Source organism: Gossypium hirsutum, chromosome D12, assembly GCF_007990345.1.
Source record: "Gossypium hirsutum isolate 1008001.06 chromosome D12, Gossypium_hirsutum_v2.1, whole genome shotgun sequence".
NCBI classification, from domain to species: Eukaryota; Viridiplantae; Streptophyta; class Magnoliopsida; order Malvales; family Malvaceae; genus Gossypium; species Gossypium hirsutum.
In genome coordinates, this window is record NC_053448.1 from 39,157,864 (window position 1) to 39,180,033 (window position 22,170).

Below are 22,170 nucleotides of genomic sequence, written 5' to 3' on the forward strand. Positions count from 1 at the left end.
TTAACTGCAAAGGTTGGTTCTTACCCTTCCTTTACCTGGAGAAGTATCTGCAGTGCTCGGGAGCTGATTGGAGAGGGGATTTTATGGCAAGTGGGTAATGGTGATCGTGTCAACATCTGGAATGATCCTTGGTTACCTGGAAGAGAAAATAACAGAATTCTGATTCAGAAAATTTGGCCTGCCTGGACAACGGTTAATCAACTTTTTAGTATTGGGAACAGTACCTGGAACAGAGAGTTGGTCCATAAGTTAGTGGATGTCGATACAGCAAATCGTATTTTTTCTATTCCAATTTCTGAACAGAGACCGGAGGATGTACTGGTTTGGAAGCATGAAGGTTCAGGTGAGTTTACTGTTAGGAGTGGTTACCGGGTTCTCTTTATAGAAAGGTTACAGAATGTTTTGTCCAATAGCAATGAGGACTACAAATGTTTTTATACTAATTTATGGGCTTTGAACATCCCTAGTAAAATTAAAATACATGTTTGGAGGGTGTTTAATAATCTGGTGCCTCATTATGGGAATCTGAATCGTCGAACTTTGTGTGTGGAGACTGCGTGCCCGCTGTGTAAGGAAGTGTTGGAGGACATTGAGCATTTGCTGTGGTCCTATGGGGTTCTGCGGAGTGTGTGGACTTCGTTGCAAATCAAACTCCCTCATTTTGATGCTTCGCTGGATTATAAAAATTGTTTTGTTAGTACATTTCTTGCAGAAGATGGTCGACAAAGAAGACTCATTTCAATCTCTTTATGGTGTCTTTGGTATCATAGAAACAAGTTGGTCCATGAAGGGGTTAAGTTCTCAATGTCAAAGGTATTGGGATTCATTAGGGGGTATGACCATGATACTTGGTTAGTTAACAAGAATCCTCTTTTATCTTCTGGTTGTCGGGGCAAGGATATTTGGAGGCCTCCTGAATCTGATATTATCAAGCTTAATTTTGATGCGTCTTATTTACCGGAGAAGAAGATTGCTATAACAGCAGTATTAGCCAGAGATAGTAGAGGAAAGGTTGCAGGGACTGATACTTATCTGTTTGAGGAGGTTGGTGATGCTTTTGTGGCAGAAGCACGAGCTTGCGAAAGGGCGTTGCTATTCGCGCGTATGATGGGCTTTCGGCGTCTGATCGTGGAAGGTGACTCTTTAACAGTCATTAAATCTATTATGAAAAAAGAGGAAGACAGATCGGTTCTTAGGCCGATTACTTTTCATATTCAGTGTTTACAACAATTGTTTGAAGAAGTCACTTACATTTATGTGCCTCGGACGATTAATAGGGCGGCTCACGTTTTGGCGATGGAAGGACGGAGAAGAGGAATATGCGGGAACTGGATTGCAGGTATTCCGGATTCTGTGAAGTTGGTGGTGGAGAATGACTGGTTGTGTTGGATTCAGAGGAACTGAGTTTTGTTTGTTCGCTTTGAGGATGGAGAAGGTTCATTGAATCTCCATTTTTTAGATTGCAAAGTGACGTTTGCTCTTGGTTGCATGTTACAGTGGCAGGTGTTGAGGAGAGCTGGTTGGCTGATATTGGATGTTGAAACGGTGCTTCTGCAGGCTCATGGGGTTTATTTTGCTTTAATTTTGTTTGTTAATTTCTAGGTCTCATTTATTTTATGCTGGACAACTGGTCTATTTAGTTTGTCGTTTACTTTGCTGTTTGTTGGTTACTTTTCAGTTCCATTTTCTTGAGCCTAATTAATAAATATCAGCTTATTTTTTTTTGACAAAAAAAACATACATAGTACCAAACATATTCATACTTAACCATTTTAAAATCCAAACATTATCACGTACTCACACATCTTCCTTTAGCAATATCATAGATACAAACATTCAGAATGACTAATCCCTATACATCACTTAGGTACATGCCACGTTATCAAAAGAAAAGTACATCACTAAAATTTCTCTGAGGTCGGGATTATTCTGGATGCTGGACTGAACACTGGGTTTCTACTAACCTGCGCACGGAAACAGCCGTACGCTGAGCATGGGAATACCCAGTGGTATTACCATAATTCAATTTTATAACATTAATCGATAAATTATATACATTTAATTTATGTCTACAATTATTCATTAATTGTCTCATGCTTTAAAACAACTTGATCACTAATAACAATAAGTAATATTTCAATTTTATATTTAATTGTATTCATACCTTATTTCACTATCTAAATTTTATTGGATTTTTCAACATCTCATTTTAATAACTCATTCCAAATTCATACAAATTCAATCAATTTATCAACTCATTCATTATCATTTCTATTTATATTCAATTTATACTTTAAATCTTTTAATAATCAAATTAAAACATTTAGACCAATATGTTTTAATAATAATAAAATAATAACAAATTTTATAAAATTGTATTCAAATCAACTCACACACTATTTCTTAATTCAATTTATACCATTAATCTTTCTATAAACATTTAATACATTAAATCAACTTGTTTCAACAATAATAATAATAACTATCTTTTAATTCGATTCGTTCATTTATAATCAATTTACACTTATAATCTTTTAACACTCAATTTATTCATTAAATCCATAAATAAATTTCAATAACTTGTATTCAATTAAATTCACATATTTTTTCACTATTTCAAATCATTTTATTTTCACTTCTCATTTCTCAACAATAGCCATTTCAATTTGCTTTTCTTTACTTATAATTTTTACATCATCTCATACTACCAAAACCATTTCATGAACTATATCGTTATCTATTTCTTGAACCCATGGTTCATACATTTCACTTCCATATCTCAATTTAATATCTTATTTCAATTCATATTCAAGATCATTCAATAAAATTTATATTATCAAAATTATTCATTTACCCCTATTAACTTGACTCGGACTTTGGCGGATACACGGATCCAACCAAACACACCAGAATGGCACCCTGTGCCTCATCGGATAGTTTGAAGCAATAAAGTGACACCCAGTGTCTTATCGGCCAAGCCGAAGTAAGTTGGTACCCAGTACCTCATCGAATCTATTCGAAGTAACAGTATGACACCCAGTGTCTCATCGACTCAAGGTCGAAGTATCCCTGAACACTTCCAATCCTATGGCATGCCAACTATATCCGACTCAGCCCGACTAGTTAATAGGGTATTCAAATCATTTTTCTATTTCAAATTCACTTTCGATTCAATCACAATTCAATTCAGATTCACTTCCCACTTTCTAATCAATATACAATTCAATACCAATACATATTTCAGATATTCACATACAATCATACTTCGATTCAATTCAAACCACTTTTCAATCTATACTCAATTCACATATTCACACATAATCATAATTTAATTCACTTTTATTCAATTCATATTTTTAATTCATTTAATTCAATATGGATATTCACGTTATTTTTATTTACTAAACATATTATTCAAAATTCAACAATTACTACTAATAAATTCAATACCAATACGTTTATATATATTCCATTCAATTCAATCATGATAGTCACCTCATTTTGCTTATCATGTATATTAATTTAAATTTCAACAATTAATAATTAAATTCGAATTATGGTAATACTAACCGAAATTTCTCTCGAGTCACTTCTTGTCAACCTTTTTCCTTTTCCTTTCTCGGACAATGACTCTTGCACGACATTAGCTACGTAATTAAACAATTAAAAATCATTAATACACAATTTCATCTAAATATTTCCATTTATACCTAAACTTTACCCAAATTCTAATTTAATCCCTTATCAATACTAATCTTATTTTCCCATTCTAACAACATATTCTCTCTTAATTCTTACTATAAACTCAATTTAGCTCTTCAATTTCACCATAAATCCCTAATTTTGGGATTCTTTCAATTTAGTCCCTACTATTCAAAACTTACACTTTATTTTACAATTAAATCCTTTACTAACTTCTAACTTGAAATTTAATCAATTTAACCACTAATTCTTTCATTTATTCAATACAATCAATGTCTAGAAATATAATAACTTCCAAAATTTCAACATAAACCACGAAATATTTTGTTCTAGAACTCTAAAAAAACTCAAAAAGTATAAGAAAATGGCTTAATTTAACTTACCAATTGAGCTTGGAACCTCAAAACCTCAATTTTCTCTTTTCTTTCTTTCTTTTCTTTCTTTCCTTCTTTCCTTCTCTGTTTCGTTTGCCTATTCTGTTTCTATCCTCTTTTTCTATCTTTTATTTCTTTTATTTAATTAGTTTAATATAATAACAATAAAATAATAATATAAAATTATTTACTTAAATAATAAGTAAGGTTGCTTGTGTTCTCATTGTCCTTTTTACCTTAATGATGAATGGGTATTTATAGAAGAATAGAAGTTGGGGGTGGGTCTCAACTCTCAACCACTTGAGTTCCCCCTAATTGGGTGTAGTGATAGGATGGCATGTATCAACTTAGGACACTCTTGAAGTTGACTTGAAGAGGCTAGACAATGGGTTTGCAAAATGTGATGGATTGATGAATGTTGTCAAAGGCTTGTTTCAATATATCTTCCGAAAATTGTGTGGACCCACTAAGTATGATGTTTAGGTGAGGGTGTAAGGTCAAGCTCGTCTAGTGAAACATTGGTGAAGTTGTGTTGTCAAGTTCCTAGGATGGTCATTGTTTTGGCGAGGTGGCGTGAAGTAGAGGTATAACATATATCAATTAAGTTAGTATCTAGTTAACCCAAGATACCATGCGTGTGTGTGTATGTGCTCTATGTTTGGACCAATGTTGTTTGAACCGGATCAGCTGGTTAGATCGGTTGAACCGAGAATCAAGTGATCGGTTCGAAAGAGGCTTTGATTTGGTTGGCTCGAAAATCGATACGGATCGATTGAACTAGGCGGTTGGACCAGGTTTTTTAATTTATTATTATTTTTTGAAATTTTAACTTTTTAATAATTTTTAATCAGATCGGCTGAACTGGTCGGACTAGTTGAATCGACGAATTAATGGTTTGACTGGTTCGACCACTGGTACGGGTTAAAAAACCATTGATTTGGACCTTCTTGTACTGACACATGGATGCCTATTGTCTTCTTCTTCTTTTTTACATTATAAATAAATGGTTAAATTCTGTTTTTGGTTCTTTTATTATGCTCATATTTGATATTTACTTTTTATACTTTAATTTCTAACGAAAATTAATCTCTATATTTTTATAATATTATTAATTAATTCAAATAGTTAATAACGTTAATTTTTTTATTAAAATGTTATGTGGTTATATATAATTTGAAAATAAATTTTTAAATTCGAAAAGTGATTAAATTCTTGAAATCAAAAGTATGGGGACTAAAATTCAAATGTATGAAGTGTATAGAGACTTAGAGTCATGGTTGTTTGAACTGGGCTACATTGGATGGCTGAACCGAGAATCGATTGGAGTACTAGTTCGAAAAGAGGCATTAGATCGATTGACTCGTGAACTGATATGGACCGATTGAACTAGACTAAACAAATTTTTTTATGATTTTTAATGGTTTATTTAATTGATCCGTATGAATCAATGCCTGACTGATTCAACCTCTAATCCGATTTTGAAAACTTTGTTCAGAATATATTTTAATGTTTAAATTTTTACTCTATAATTTAAGATAAACAAATAATCAATTGAACATAAAGTGTGGATGGATAATTCTAATATATATATATATCTATATATCTATTAAAAGTCCTTGGGAGAGCTCAATTTTAGATTGTGGGATGCTCATTTGAAGACAACTAAGGTAAGGAATTAATTTATTTTAGGGATAATTGTTTTTTTTCCCTTAAATTTTTTCTTTTATTTTGCTAAACCACATTAATAAATTTTAGGTTTTATTTTTTTCTTTCATTTTTTAAATATTATAAGTTTATCTTATTTTTTACTAATACATTTTAAATATTATAGGTGTTGTCTTAATGTTATTTTTCATTTTATATTGTATTTTAATTAATTTTCATGTTATTTTTGTATGATGTATTCATCTCAAATTTTATATAATTCGTTATAATTTTACCTTTAAATTCACTATTTGAAATTAATTAATTTTGAATGTTATATATTAATACAAAATATACCATTCAAAACTTCACTACAATTTTCCCAAACATGGGTAGCATTTGGTACCATGGAAAGTAGTCACTCTCCAAAAAATTTAATCAGTTGGAAAGTGATTCCAATGTTTGTTATGTCAAATTTTATTTATTTTCCTTGAAATTTAACTTTTCATTGAGAGTTACTTTCCTATAATAAAAGGTGGGAAAATTACTTTTCCATATATGTTGGAAAGTTAAAAAAATATTAAGACCAAATTAACTTTATATATATTGGTTTAAGGTATTAGTCTATTAATCAACGAAAAAAGAAAAAGAAGTAGCTATTGCCTTATTCCTTTATCCTACTACTTGATTTTTCCTACTATTTCAATGGATAATTCGCAAGTATTATATATACATAAAATTTTTAAATTTATTCCAAAATAAGTTTTATATATACATAATTTTATACGTGTATTATTGTATTTAGAAAATATATGTAGGAAAACTTGAAACAATTTTGCTTTCAATTAACATTATCTAAAATTTTTAAAAAAGTATCAATTAAAATTCATTATTAAATATTAAATCAAAATAATTGTTAAGAATAAAGTTTATTATAAAAATTAAGGGTAAACTATTGGAAAATTTTGGTTTAAAAATGGTTTTCTTGTGCAGCAGAAAATAAAAATTTTGAAAACGACCCGGTTTGTGATATTTATAGCAATAAACTCTAGACCGAAATCGTACATGTGTTTTTGAATAGACGGATCCTTGTCGTTCCTAGCTTTCAACCAAATGATCTTCTCTGCTATTCTCGTACTACGAATTACTTCGAGTGTGGGCCCAAACAAAACGAATCAAGCACATAAACTAGAAATAGTTTTTTTTGGTGAAAACGAAAATTGTCTCTTCAAAATAGAAACCGACAAAATTGTTATTCCAAAAAATATATTTAATTCTTAGAGAATAAAAGTCTCTATTTTCGGGTAGAATAACAATATTTGAAAGTTGTGTTTATAGCCTTACTGGTGCCATATATTTATAGGAAGAGAATGTAGAACACTTATTAAAGTAGAGAAGTTTATTTCAACTGGAAAAGCAAAATCCTAGTTCAACTAGGATGTAGGGAGTGACAACCCTAGTTAAATATATTATGGTTTGTCGTCCCCCTTTATTACATAAGGGGCTTTTAGGCCTCTTCCATATCGAGTGCAGTTACAAGTACTTCATGGGCTTTTAACCCAATATTTTATAATTTGATTCATCCCAATATTTGTTTTTCTATTTCCCAAAAATAAACTTCAATATATTTCCAATTAAATAATTTTTCCAACCCTATAACAATTCATTTTTCAATGGTATCGAAAATTGTGGTTTTAGAACCCTGTTTTTCGATAATCGAGTCAGTAAATATTATTTATTAATATTTATGAGTCTATTATGGTGATATATTGAGTTTTGGTCTGGTAATTTTATTGAACGGTTAGTAATTAATGTATAAGAACTAAATAGTAAAAATCATAAAAGTTAATCGCTATAGATTTTTATTAGTTAAAAAGCTTATTTAGCAATTAAACGAGGACTTAGAAGGAAATTAGACCCTAGTATATTGTAGTGGACGGTTGGTGACCCTATTATTTGATAATTATCTTAGGTTATAATATTATTTAATTATAATAATAAAACATGTTTTATAATGTAAAAGAAAAAGAAAAGAAGAAAACATTCATCCATTTTTCATTCTAGAACCGATTCTTAAGGAAGAAGAAGACCTAACCTTCGGTCAAGCTTTGCTCTTCAATTGGTGAGTCGATTTTGTTCAATTTTTTTTGTAATTTTTATGTTTTTAGAATCTCGGGAGCTTGATCTAGCTAGCTCAGGGACTAATTCGTAAAACTGCCAAAGATTTTAAAAGTTTCCATTGATGATTTTTGAAGCTTGTGGTGTTAAATGGTTGCATGTTAAGCTTAGATGTTAAATAGGACTAATTTATAAAGTAAAATTTGTTAATTTTGAGTTCAGGGGCTAAAATGTAAATGTTTCAAATTTGATATGAAATTTTTTCAATTTATGTTTCTATTGAGTAATATAAGGATGAAATTAAAAATGGGTTGGAAACGAAGCTTAAATCTGAAAGTTATAGTGGTTTCGGTTTTATGGACTAAATTGAATAAAATGTAAAAGTTTAGGGAATTTTTGTAAGATAAAATTAAAAGGTCATATACATGTATATGAATGTTGTAAGATAATTGAAATTAATAATTTGAACTTAATTATTATATAGATCAAGGATTAAACCAAGAGGAGGATAATCAAGGAAAAATAAAAATTACAGAATAATCCTTACGATCCGACTCGCTAACTAATCATATTAGGTAAGTTCATAGGGTATAATTATGCATTTATTGAGGTTGAATTGTGAATTTATACTGTTAGAATGTATTTTACAATGTTTGCCAATTAGTATGAAAGTGATAAATAGATTAATGACTTAATTATAAAGTTTTGTATACGTGATAATTATAGTTCATGTCGAATGCTGAATGAATATGATATAGTTATGACATGATTTGATTCATGAAAATGCTTCAGCAATGTGAATGTTTTGAATTCTGTATAAATGTCCATTTGAACGTAGTAAACGATTAGGATACAATTGGCATGCCAACAGGGTTAGTTGCGCACTTGTACAGGATTGCACTTCGGTGCCTCTGTATAGCATCTAATGCTCTCTGGTGTGCTGTAGGTACCCAAATATTCGAACCTGATTACTATAGTTCATCGGGCTAGTTTGAATTGAAAATAAATTATATATGTTATAAATGAAAGTAATGTATCTATGTGAATGGATTAAATTGAATGATATGACAAGTGATAAAACTTTTTGTTATCTAGTAATGTGATGAACTCATCTATCTTTTGTGGACTATTATGTCAGGTTATAGTATTACGTTAATTGTTTTATTGCATATTTCTGATTCGAGGTAAGTTACGTGTATTTTAACCTTTGAATTTTGTGGAACGTTTATTTTTTGTTTTCTATAGTTGGCATTTTGTGGAACATGTCTATCGGATCATTTTCAGAGCTCACACTATCCTGCCTTAATCTCGGTAGACTTTTGAATCGTTCTAACTCAGTTATGTGGCATGTATATAGGCTGGTTATGATTATGTGATTTTGAGATTTAAGTGGTGATTTTGTAAAGTTGATGAAATGGTATATATGTAATGTTGGTTTTGAAAGTTGTATGGTATGTATATAAGGTTTGAATGTAATGTGTATGTTTAGTTGAGATGCTCATGTTTTTGGATAAAAAATGAGGATGGTTTCGATGATATTTGGATGTAAATTGTGGAATATGTAAGTTGGTGATAGTCACTATGTTAATTGCCTAAATAGTCAAGTTTTAGCTTGCGTAAAGGTGAGATTTGGCAAGTTTATTGTGACCATACGTGCATTTGTATTTTAGGTTAACATACATTATTGAAACTTATGAATGGGTTACTTTAGTACCAAATTTAGTTGGATGATTTGTAATGTTTTATAACTTTGTTTGTGGTGGTGCCAATGATGTATATAGGTTAGATGATTAGGGGTTGATATGGTATGTTTTTAGATTGTTTTGAATAGGTACCAATTGTTAATTTATGTTTTGGAAGTTGTCATTTTAGGTTGAAATGGAATTATATGTCAAATGGTTTATTTTGTCCCATACGGGCTGACACACGACCGTATGTCACATACAGGTAAGTAGGTGACACGGCCGTGTGCTCACTGGCAATTAGGAAGCATTTAGACTACACGGTTACCGATTGTCACACGGGTTGGCCACACGCCCGTGTGAATTCTGTAGTTTTGGTAAATTGCTTTTTACACAGTCTCAATTTGTTACACGACCCAGCCATACGACCGTGTGACTTGTGTTGAATTTTTACACTTTGATCCGCACGGTCACAATGAGTCACACAGTCTGGATACATGGCTGTGTGACTCCAATGCTACACGGTTTTAGCTTGTCACTCGGCCGTGTGACCCTTATTTTGCACATTTTCCCTTCTTTTGTGAAAAGTTTCAAATCAGTCATTGTTTGATTCCAGGTCGATTTTAGAGTTCTCGTAAGCTCAATTTAAACCCGATCTTGTTTACAAAGCATTATTTGTGTGAATGTATGAGATTTGTTGAATGTTTAAAAGATTTTTTTTTTAAAATTTGCATGTAACTGTTCTATTAATTGCTGTAGCATTCTGTAATCTAATTTCGGCAACGGGGACGGGTGAGGGATGTTACCAACTCAATTTTAATTCCGTTAAAATCATAACGACTTTACCGTAAAAGAATTTATGAGAAAATATATTTAATATTTTCATATTTAATGATTCACAATGACCAAATTATTTATTTTCATTTTAGAACTTCATTTATTCGAAAAACATAAATTCATTTTTCAAGTCTTTTTCATTTGGAGAAAACCACATTCATTTCCAAATGATTTCATTTCTCTATTTTTATTTCCGTTTTGGAGAAAATCTTAATCATTTCCAAATGTTTCCTATTTCTCTATTTCACCATTTCTATTCAATCCTGTTCATTTGATTTATCATACAATTTATTTTTAGTTTCAACGAGCTAGTGGAGGGACCGATTGGACATATACAATTGAGGCTCAAATGATTTATAATTAAGTATCAACTTTTTACCTATTAATTATAAACTCATTTAGTCACGAAGTCATTCCACTATAGTATCGTGATTGAGTTCTCCCCAATGACATACTATTACGAAAGCAACTCAATTAGTGCTTGTTCAATGACCTTATCATAAGTGTGTTACCCTCATAGGATATCCTTAATCTCTTTGGGATAATATTCGTTCTCCCAATATGATCTTATTTTATCTTATGGTAACCATTATATCTTCTTTTATGAAAAGTCAATCACTATCAAATAGTAATCAAGTCATCTTTCAACAAGACAAATGATCCGTGACCACGATTACTTTTCATCAACTATGTAATGCCAATGAGAGAATATCATTAACCCATGTCTCAGGCTATGAATTTCATTGTTGTAAATGATACAACATATTGCAGAAGTCGTACACCCAACGAATCAACTTTCGGTTCCTTGTCTATTTGAATTTAGGCTTTGACTTACATCAAAGTGTACGAGTTACGCATATATAGTCTGTCATCCACTCAGGATTTAGGTATGCCACACTATGAACGTCACAAGTGAATAAATCCATAAAGGGATTCAGGATCTATTCTAATTGGGTTATGTTTGATGTACTATTTGTCCAGTCAGTCACATTTATGTCTCTATCTTTTGGGAGTCATCCGCTCCGATGCCCAACACAAAATATCTCCACAATTAGATTTGATAGACGACATATTAATTTTTCAATCGGTTTGCTCATTTTCGATTAGACTAAGAACATGTTTAGGTTCGTCTACTAATATAAGTTGTCTTTCCACATTACGATCTGATCACTTAGTATTAGTTTAAACATTAGACAACCAATAAACAACATTTGCTTCCATTTTGCTTTGCGTGCAAAAACCATATGAGGACAATTATACAAAGTATATTAATGTAATCAATGAATTTATTTTATTAACCAATTTACTTGAAAATTTTACAAGTTTACAAATGAATATACTACACTCAGGGCACCAAATCAAATATAAACTACACAAATAATCACTCAACTATAAAAATTTTCATTTTAGGAACTCAAAATAAAAAGTTTGCAATTTAAGCACCCACGTTACATAATTTGGTCATTTTGGTCACTCCCAATAAAATCACAAACGACAAGCTAACGTGATAGTTAAAAAAATCAGTATTATAACAAATTTAGCCCTCAAATTTTATATATTATATGGATTTAGTCATAATTTTAAAAAACCTAACACTCAAAATTTACAAATATTCTCAATTTAGTCCTAATTCTAAAAAATTCAAAAAATATATAACATACATAAACATTTTCAAAAAAAAATATTCATGTTAAATAAAATAAAACCCCCCACCGGATCTCTCCACCACCGTCCCTCTCCCCCTAATGATGTAAACGATGTTGAGTAGCTTAATATCTTTATACTTGTAGGTCTGAATGCAAGAGATTAAGGGTGGGTTTGGATGGGTGATTGGGAGCGGTGCGGTGCGTTTAGCTTACTTTTTGTCTCACGCTACAGTATCGCTACAGTATTTAATCTCACCGCCACCGCTGTTTTTACACTAACCGCAGGTAAACGCACCGTCCATCGAAACTCACCTTAAGGAAAAAGAGATTAAATCCCTAGAGAATGGAGACGCCAATCCCATGTGTAAAGTGTGCTTTGAATCAATTCCTATATGGTAGGGAGGTTTGGTGGGGAATTTTTATTTTATTTAATAATAATATAATTATATTGATTTATTATTAAATTTAAATTTAAATTTATTATTATATTTTTTAAAATATTTATGTATTTTTATATATTTCTTTCAATTTCTTAGAATTAGGATCAAATTAAGAATATTTATAAATTTTGAGGGTTAATTTTTTAAAATTATGACCATATCAATATAATATGTAAAAGTTGAGGGCTAAATTTGTTATTATACTGATTTTTTAACTGCCACGTTAGCTTGTAATTTGTGATTTTAATCGAAGTGATCAAAATGACCAAACTATGTAATATGATTGCTTAAATTGCTAACTTTTTTATTCTGGGTGTCTAAAATGCATTTTCTTTTTTATATTCCTAGAAAACTACTTAGTGAACGAACATAATAATGTAACTTTATTGAGATTTTAATCAATACTTTCTAATATATATTTAACGTTATAAAGTAATTTTCTCGACAATCATGTTTCATTAAAATCGTAATACAGAAAAACACCAACACTACTATAGTGAGGGGCATTCTCTAGTAAATATTAAGAATACATGCAATAACGTTTTAAGGGCCAAGCAATGGGAACCAGCCATTAGGAGGAAGTTGTAATTTTGTAATAGTTGGACTCAGATCATTTGACAGATGGGTCTAAATGAAGGGCACCTAAAATTTTCAACCCACCAATAATGAATCACAAACAGCTAAGCAAAGCAACCATCATGTCTAACATTAGGGGTCTCTTTGGCATCTGCAATTATTTCAAGAAACCAGTGTATGCAATATATATTTATTTATTTGGATACAAAAATTTAAGAAGGTTCAGGGTGAGTTTAAATAGGCAGTGCATTTACTTGCAGTTAGTGTAAAAATAGTAGTGACGGTGAAATTAGATACTATAGCATGAGATAAAAAATAAGCTAAACGCACCGTATCACGCCCCACTACCTATCCAAACTCACCCTCAAGTAATAATCAAAATAGCAAATTGTGTTCATTATGATTTAAGATCGAGTTTTATTATATACAATTTTTATGCACGAGTTTTTAATTTCATCACGCTAAATTAGTATGGGTGAATTTTGTTTGGTTCTTAATATGTTTTGTGCTTTGTATCAGTTTAGTTCTACTTTGTAGTTACTTAGATATATATTTGTAATTCGTAATTTATTGTATTTATATTTATAAACTCGCGAGAAGAAGTTAATATTTGATGCACTAATTAGTGGATTAAATATAAGTCTTTTAATTATTTATATGAGCTTTTAAGGTTTTTTAATCATGTGACATAAGATTGTTAGTAAATATATTTATAAACAAATAGTCCATGGGTTAAGCTGGATGAGACTAGATTTGGGTTGAGTTCATGTATGGTATCAAATTCAATGTCATATATAGTTATTTAAGTCTAGTTTGACTCAAAATACGAGTCTTAAAATTTTTTCAAATTTGTTTATGTTTATAAATGGGTAACGTCTAAAGTGAGATATTATTATAGTGGGATCTTGTAGGATCTTTTTAAATCAACGGCTGTGATTAAAAGACATAAATAGCTAACTCAAACTAATTTAGGCTGATTTATTTTTCATTTTCTATGTTATTTTATTTTATTAAAATTTCGAACACTAACAACTTAATTTATACTTTTTAATACATTCAATTTTCATATGATATAGAATATATATATTAAAAAATATATTAGGTAAGGTCAAACTCAAGCCTTAACTATTAAAATTCAAACTTGTCTCATATTTAAATAGATTTAAAATTTTTGTTTAAACTCTCCCAAATATATATAAGAAATCTTTGGACTTTGATGTATATAACTCGATCTTAAGAGAGTTCGAATTGTTCTACTAGTTTAACAGCTTTAATTTACGGTCAAGATATGCATGTTCCTATACTCTTAATACACTTGGAATTTAATCATTTTCCTTTTCTTTAAAAAAATTTAGTTTCCTCAACTTTTTAAATTATAGAATTTAGGTCTAATTGTTAACATAGTTAAATTTTTATATTAACTTCACTTGTATGGTATTTTGAAATTGAAAAAAATATTCACTTGATAGTTATGTAAAAAAATATAATTAACTTAAAAATTTTAATAATATTTACAATTAAACTTACTATTTTTAAAATAAAAGAAAAGGAATAAATTCTAAAAAGAAATACATAAATCTTTCTTAATTTATCTATCGGAAAAAATCCAATAACTAACTATTCGCATTCTGTAAACTCGTTAAAAAATAAACACTGAACACAAATCACCGTACCCAAATCCAAAACTATATATACTCATTTCATTCTAACCAAAAAAAAAAAAAGTATAAAAGAACAAAAATCACCTTTTGTGGAACTCATGTTGATGTCACGTTTCCTGGAAAGTAATTATATATTTTTAAAATCTTTTTGAAGGTTTATTTCATATAAATTAATTTAATCTCTGCAATAGAATTATGGAAAACAAAGAACGGCTAGATGCTTAGAACGTGTAATTATTAGAAAAAATAAGAGAAAAAATTCCAGTGCTGAAGATTCAAAGGCGAAGGGAAGAAGGAGGAGGAGTCTCTCTTTCTCTGTCCTTCATTACTTGAATTTTTTAATTTTTTCAATTTAATCCTTTTTCGACTGTCAACGGCTACGTCCGTCTCCGTTTGTTGATAATGATGTTTTTCATTTGGATCGAAATTAAAAAAGAAGAAACAAAAAACAAACGAACGGTGTTGATGTTTTGATTTTTTGAATGATTTGAAGTGAGAGTGAAATTTCAAATTTCGAACGTAAATTTTCGAATCCTCTTTCTTATTTATCCGATCCGTAATGTTTATGTACTTTTTTGTGTGATTTGGATTCGTTCATGAAGTTTCTGCTTTGGATTTCAGGAATATGGGGTTGATTTCGGGGATTTTGATGGGAATGATCTTCGGTGTTTCGTTAATGGCTGGTTGGCTTCAAATGATGAAATACCGAAGCGGGAAACGAATCGGAAAGGTGTTGGTTTATTTTCCTTGTGCTTTTTTATGAAGTTCTTAATTATTTGGTTAGATTTCTTTGACTGAATTCAGTTTCTTATTCCTTTTGTTTAATTTCTCGTTAACTTTTTGCTAATTTTCATTGGTTGATGAAACGAGTTGCAGAGAATTCTGGAGTTATTGAAAAATGTTCGTATTCTAGGACTTTGAATCACAAGAATTGCTTTAAGAGATATTGAACATTTGTGTGCCTAAATGTTTATAGCTCAATGAAGGAATTTAACTCATTAAACAACCTGCATTTGTTATCAGTAGTTGAGTTGGTTGCTGTGTTTAACTTTAGCTTTGCTTGAAAGAACTGTGTTAACGTCCTCAAAGAGAAGGAATTATTTGTTACCTTGTTCATTTAGAATATGACTATATGTGGTTGGGCAGTAATAACTAAAAAGAAACTAAATGAGCATTATGAGGTGGTTTTACAGTATCTTCTTCTATGCTTAATACTGAAAAATGTTCTCATTGATTGTTTCTAAATCCATTATATGTTGGATTGTTTAATGCAAGAATGTGGTAATGAGTTACATTTTAGTTTGTCTTCAAGAAACTGAACTTTTCAGTATGGTAATTTAGATATTGTGACTTGGTCAACTTTAAACTTTTGAATCTATTCGACTTTTCAAATGCTTAGTAACTATTATTTATTTGTCTTCTTTGACAGGCAGTTGATATAAAAACTCTTTCGACTCTCAATAGAGATGATCTTAGGAAAATTTGTGGAGATAATTATCCTGAATGGATATCTTTCCCTGTCTTTGAACAGGTTGGTTTAATGGTCTTAGATTAATTACTACTTCTAGTAACTTTTTCTTAGGCTACTATGATAGTTGATAAGTTTTCGTATGCTTGATTCAACTTGTTGAGACCAAATTTCTATTGATTCACTTGCATTAGTGCAAATTTGTTCTTCACAAAGATTAGAATATGATCTGTTTCGTTATATATCTTATACTTGAAAAGAAAGAATAAAATCCATTCCTTTTTTGCATCGGTATCTGCCTTATCCTTCATTTTTCTTGAAGGGAAATAGTCTCTGGCAATTTGTTTGAGACGGTTGGATTTATTGTCCAGTTATCTTTAACATCTACTGCTAGTGCATAAAAATGCATCTCAAAGACTAGATACACTTGCATGTGTTAGGTATAGAAAAAGTTAAGATTTTATGCAGTGTAGTTGCTTACTGTCTTTCACTATGTTGTCCTTTTAGGCAAAATGGTTGAACAAGCAATTGAGCAAATTATGGCCTTTTGTTGCAGAGGTAAGATACTTGTTCTTATATATATTTTTTGCTATAAGATTCATAGTAGTTGCTGGTTATTTATTTCAAAAAGGCTGAGAGAGGCTTTCGTGTAACTGAGGTTTTCCACCTTAACAGATGAAATTTAGGCAGGTTGTTCAACTCTTTTGGTGCTTTCTGAAGTGAAAATAATTGAAATTGTTCTCTATGTAACTTATAATTTAGTATTTTTTCATAGTAGATAAACCAGTATTAGACTATTGTGTTGGTTGTCCGCAATATTAAGCATTCTGAGCATCAATATATTTTAATGGAACTGAATTGGGTTTTGTGTTTGTTGTCATTCTCTGGGGAAAGGTATGATAAGTTTAAATGGCTTCCCGTAAATGGTACTGAGCCAAAGTTTGTCTAACATGTTATTTTCAGGCAGCATCAGCTGTGCTCAAAGAATCTGTTGAACCACTCTTGGAAGACTACCGACCTACGGCAGTTAACTCACTGAAGTTTGCCAAATTGTCTCTCGGAACTGTGGCTCCGAAGATTGAAGGTATAAATTAACGGATTTTGCTCAGAATAACTTTTGTATCTTTTAGCAAGGAAATCTAATTACAATTGTAGGGGTCTTCTTTCAGCTAGTGGTGTTTTTCATGTTCTTAAGCCCTAAGGAGTCCTTTATAAATGCTATGTAAATGTATACAACATATCTATACATGTCCTCTTTCTAAGCGTTTCTACCCGCATGGTTACTTATGGAAAATGCAGGTATTCGTGTTCAGAGCCTTAAGAAAGGTCAAGTCACGATGGATATTGATCTTCGGTGGGGTGGTGATCCAAATATAGTTTTAGAAGTTGATACACCTGTTGGTAATATACCAATTCAGGTTGGGGCATTAACAACCTTTCAAGATTGTCATGCTTGTGAAATTCTGATATGATATATTTTGGACACTTTAGCATACCATGCTACTTTTTCCATTTATAATTTGAATCCTATGAGATGATGCTTTTGGCTTACTATTAGTGTTTTTCTCTACGATACAGTTGAAGGATCTTCAAGTTTTTACGGTTGTTCGAGTCATTTTCCATCTTGCTGAAGAGATGCCTTGTATTTCTGCACTACTTGTTGCTCTTCTTTCTGAGGTACCATTAGAGTAATTTCTAAATGGCTGCAATCTTACAGGGGTTTATTTATATGTTTTGGTTGAACAAACTTTCCCGGATGTTTTACAAAAGCTGTTTAACTGCCCAATAGGTGACACATGCAACTTGCTTTGTGGTATGATTGTCTTGAATCTGGAAAGACAAGTGATTATTTATGGTTTTTACTGAAAGTACATACGATCCCTATACACTATACAAGGAGATGCCCAACCTTGTGGCTGTCCCCAAATTTTTTCTTTGTTTTCATTCAACTTTTGCTATGAACTGCTATTTATAAATGGCTTTAATCAAAATACCAAAGAATGAATCCCAGAGTTTTATAGTTTTTGTGGAAATAACTGATACCTTTTCTAAACCTATCAGCCAAAACCTAGAATTGATTACACTCTGAAGGCTGTTGGTGGAAGCTTAACTGGACTTCCTGGAATTTCGGATATGATTGATGTAAGCTTTTTGGTGCTGGTTTTTACTTCTTTAAAATATGTTAATATGGGTAAAAGTACCATGAGACCCTTGTACTAAGAGTTAGATTGCAGTTTGCTTCTTCAACTAAAAAAATGGGCAAATTAGCCCTGGTATGTTAGATCAAAGAGCAAATTGGTCATTTTTTAACAAAATATGTAGTTCATGCTGACATATATAAACCAATTTTTTAACAAAAGAATCAGTTTGCTCTTTGATCTAATGTACAGGGATTAATTTGCTCACTTTTTTAGTAGAAAGGGCAAAATGCAGTCTAACTCCTAATAAAGGGGCCTCCATGGTACTTTTACTGTTAATATGCTTTCATTGATTTTGTTTATTCATATTTTCTTAGATACACTAATTAATGTTTTAGGTTGTTCCATTTTTACCATATTTTGTAGGATACCGTGGAGTCAATTGTCACAGACACGCTTCAATGGCCACACAGAATTGTTGTTCCAATGGGTGGTACAGCAGTTGATGCAAGGTAATTCTGAAACTTTTGGTTCGAATTATGGAGTTTGAATGTCATTGGTTGGATGAAATATCGCTTCTCATTGTGTTATGCAGTGAATTCGAGCTTAAACCTGAGGGAAGGTTGACAGTTACAGTAGTGAGAGCTAATGATTTAAAGAACTTGGAAATGATTGGAAAATCCGATCCCTATGTGGTCGTGCACATTCGACCTCGGTTCAAGGTTAAAACAAAAACCATTGATAACAACTTGAGTCCTGTTTGGAATGAAACATTTGAGTTGATTGCAGAAGACAGAGAGACACAAGGACTAACTGTAGAGGTTCTAAATCACTCTATCTATCCCTCCTTTTGTATTCAATATCACTGTTTGAAATTGACTAGAGCATGTTCCGATATAGATATCGAAATATGACTCTCTTTGGATCTCTAAATACAACGTGAAGTACTGACCTTTCGAACATATTTGTGTTGGATACATTTCTTATCAAAAAATGAAATTTTCTTTTTGTATGTTTTGCTAATGTTATGCCTTAAACACCTATTACGGTTAGTTTACACAATGTTCATTATGGTTTCAAACAGGTTTTCGACAAGGATATCGGGCAAGACCAGAGATTAGGAATCGCGAAAGTTCGTTTGAGTGAACTGGAACCCGAGAAACCAAAGGAAGTTAATCTGAGGCTTCTGGTCTCACTTGATACACTTAAAGTAAAAGATAAGAAGGACAGAGGAACTTGTACCATTAAGGTAGATACTTTGTTTCATTTTTTTGTGTGTGTTAAGATGTTGGATTTCAACTTTGATGTCATTTAACTATTTAAGAAAGGGTATTTTCCCAATAAAAGTAGTATGGAGATTGAGTAAAATTGTATTTTGCTCTCTCTATTCAAAACTTGAATAAATTAGTTCTTATTCGTTAGATTAAAGAGCAAATTTATTTTTTTGTTAAAATTTTATCCAATTGTACCGTTAAAAATTGATGTGACTAATGGAAAAACCAAACAGTGACACATATACCATGTGTTGACGTATAGAGACCAATTTTTAACAGTAAAAATTTGCTCTTTGATCTAATATGCACGAACTAATTTTGCCTATTTTTTAGTAAATGGAGCAAATTTTAATCCAACTCCTAGTATAAGGAGCTCCATAATATTTTTTTCCGTATTTTCAAACTTATAATTTGTATATAAAGGTCACTAAATTATTAGTAAGTTTATATTTTGGTCACTTAACTATAAAAAAGTTACAAAATGGATATTGAACTATTCAAAAGTTTTCATTTAAGTCATTGGCTGTTAAAATTGCTGATGTATGCCTTCTTTGTTTGCACCACTTGCACCAATCAAAAGCTCTCATTTCCCTTATTTTATACTGTTCATTTTTTTTTCATGAAATAGCTTTAAACGCTACGAATCTGAAAACCACATTCCAAACAATTTTCCTTTTTAATCTCCAATACTAATCATTAGATCAATTTGGATCTAAAGTGTGTTCTTCTACTCATTGATGGTTACTGATCCATCATACAGATTGTCGAATTATTGTTTGAAGCTCGCTACCTTAAAAAAAACTTATTAGGCTAATGACTTAAATAAAAACTTTTGAATAGTTCAGTAACTTTAATGAAACCTTTTTGAAGTTGAATAACCAAAATGTAGTTTACCCTTGTATATTTAGTTTTTGTTTTGTTGATACTCTTTGGTGGGGAATTTTCCTACTCATATGGTGTAGTATTTGGATTCTTTTCTGATTAACAGAAGTATCTGTTTTATACTTTTAGCTTTTGTACCATCTGTTTAGCAAGGAGGAACAATTGGCTGCGCTAGAAGAAGAAAAGAGGATCTTAGAAGCAAGAAAAGAAATGAAAGAAGCAGGAGTTATCGAGAGCACGGCGGATGCGGTCGATGCGTCGGCATCTGGGTCCAGTACCACTACCGGAGGTAGTGGGATCATGGGGAGTGTTGGTAGAGAACTGAGCAAAGCAGGGAAATTCATGGGCAGGACAATAACAGGGCATAGCAAAAGAATTGAATAGGGCATAGCAACATGCAAGCAAATGGGGATCAAAACCGGTAAAAGGATTATGGAGTCTTTATACAAGGAGTCAAATTATATTTTACTTTATTTGCTTTAAAAATAGGTAAATTAATTTTATATATTAAATGAAAGAGTAAATTTGGTCTTTTTTGTTAAAAAAATTATCTATTTCTATTGTTAAAAATTAATGTGGCTAACAAAATAACCAGATAGTTATATTTGGCATGCCACGTGTACTCCATACTGACGCACATGGATCAATTTTTAACAATAAAAATGGATAGTTAGTTTACTTTTTGATCTTACATATAGAGATTAATTTGTTCTTTTTTTAATAAAAAGGTAAATATAATCTGACTTTTAGTACAAAAATCTCAATAATACTTTTACCGAACTTTAAATTCCAAAGGTAAAAAGAAGCATATGAAATTGCAAGTGATTTTAAATACCAAAAATACTTAAATGCTTCTTCCTTGTCCTTGCTCTTTATGGTCTGGAATTAGATTTTGCATTAAAAAAGAAATTGTTTCATTCTTCAACATAGTGGAAAATTTTATTTACTCTTTTAAGAAAAAAAATAATTAATACATTCTTTTATTGTATATACACATTGCATTTTAGTCATTTTTTTTTTGGAACTTCATTAATAAATTTGTTTATTACTATCCAGTAAAAACATTTTTTTTCATTCATCCATTAAGATATAATAGTAAGAATGGTGTTTTTCGGGTGAGACCAAAAGTATTGTTTTTATGAAAGTTAACACATTGTTTCATCTACCGTATTCACATATCACGTTGTTGATGGGTGAGTTATTTAAAATTACTGAATTTTAGAAAAGATTTCTTGTTTTCCTACTTCTTTTTCATCAGAATTCACAAAAGATTCTCAACTTTTAAGTGCCTTTTGCTTTTGAGTTTTGTAGCATAAATTGGCTAAGATTAAACAAACAAACAAACAAAAAAAAAGCAAAGGATTCGGATGTATCTTTTTTATTGTAATAAAAAAGTAAAAAAAAAATACATTTTGAGATTCTCTATTCCATTGATGATTTTTGGTGTATGATAGTTATTTTCTTTTTGGATGAGTTCAATTGAATCGGATTTGAAATTAAATTTGATAGACATTAATTGGTGATAGACATCTACGAAAGATTAATAAAAAAAATTAATTTGTTAGAATTTGTTCATTATATTTTATGGATATTAAAAAAGTTATTCCAATTGGTAGCGATTTAAACAGTTGATTTTTGCTTTCTTCCATATAAATTGTTGAATTATTATTATTTTGTTAATTCCTCACATATATAACTTGCTAAAGAGTTGATGTCTAAAATAGCGAG

At 30.8% G+C, this 22,170-nt stretch overlaps 2 protein-coding genes across 3 annotated transcripts; both read left to right on the forward strand.

The window, feature by feature from the left end:
* The first annotated feature begins 514 nt into the window (after window positions 1-514).
* On the forward strand, window positions 515-1,560 carry LOC121224108 (uncharacterized). The gene is made up of 2 exons (XM_041106666.1): window positions 515-1,135; window positions 1,278-1,560. The coding sequence occupies exons 1-2, from the start codon at window positions 805-807 to the stop codon at window positions 1,355-1,357; spliced, it is 411 nt and encodes a 136-aa protein (XP_040962600.1). The 5' UTR covers window positions 515-804; the 3' UTR covers window positions 1,358-1,560.
* A 13,222-nt stretch (window positions 1,561-14,782) lies between these two features.
* On the forward strand, window positions 14,783-20,989 carry LOC121224109 (calcium-dependent lipid-binding protein). Of its 2 annotated transcripts, none has more exons than XM_041106668.1 (12): window positions 14,783-15,199; window positions 15,302-15,410; window positions 16,110-16,211; window positions 16,656-16,706; window positions 17,112-17,232; window positions 17,448-17,566; window positions 17,727-17,825; window positions 18,210-18,290; window positions 18,713-18,798; window positions 18,882-19,107; window positions 19,371-19,535; window positions 20,592-20,989. In XM_041106668.1, exons 2-12 carry the CDS (start codon window positions 15,306-15,308, stop codon window positions 20,733-20,735), a joined length of 1,299 nt encoding a protein of 432 aa, XP_040962602.1. In that variant the 5' UTR covers window positions 14,783-15,199; window positions 15,302-15,305; the 3' UTR covers window positions 20,736-20,989. The 2 variants fall into 2 exon arrangements, with proteins under 2 accessions (XP_040962602.1, XP_040962601.1); XM_041106667.1 differs by having other exon boundaries at window positions 14,789-15,199; window positions 20,572-20,989.
* Window positions 20,990-22,170: the final 1,181 nt, after the last annotated feature.

What these genes read in the sequence shown, in the direction of transcription:
- LOC121224108 (XM_041106666.1), top strand. Translation starts at nt 805, where the DNA reads ATGTCAAAGGTATTGGGATTCATTAGGGGGTATGACCATGATACTTGG. An exon ending in TCGGCGTCTGATCGTGGAAG is followed by an intron (nt 1,136 to 1,277) that starts GTGACTCTTTAA and finishes GACGATTAATAG; the next exon opens with GGCGGCTCACGTTTTGGCGA.
- LOC121224109 (XM_041106667.1), top strand. Translation starts at nt 15,306, where the DNA reads ATGGGGTTGATTTCGGGGATTTTGATGGGAATGATCTTCGGTGTTTCG. An exon ending in TTGTTGCTCTTCTTTCTGAG is followed by an intron (nt 17,826 to 18,209) that starts GTACCATTAGAG and finishes TAAACCTATCAG; the next exon opens with CCAAAACCTAGAATTGATTA. An exon ending in CACAAGGACTAACTGTAGAG is followed by an intron (nt 19,108 to 19,370) that starts GTTCTAAATCAC and finishes GGTTTCAAACAG; the next exon opens with GTTTTCGACAAGGATATCGG.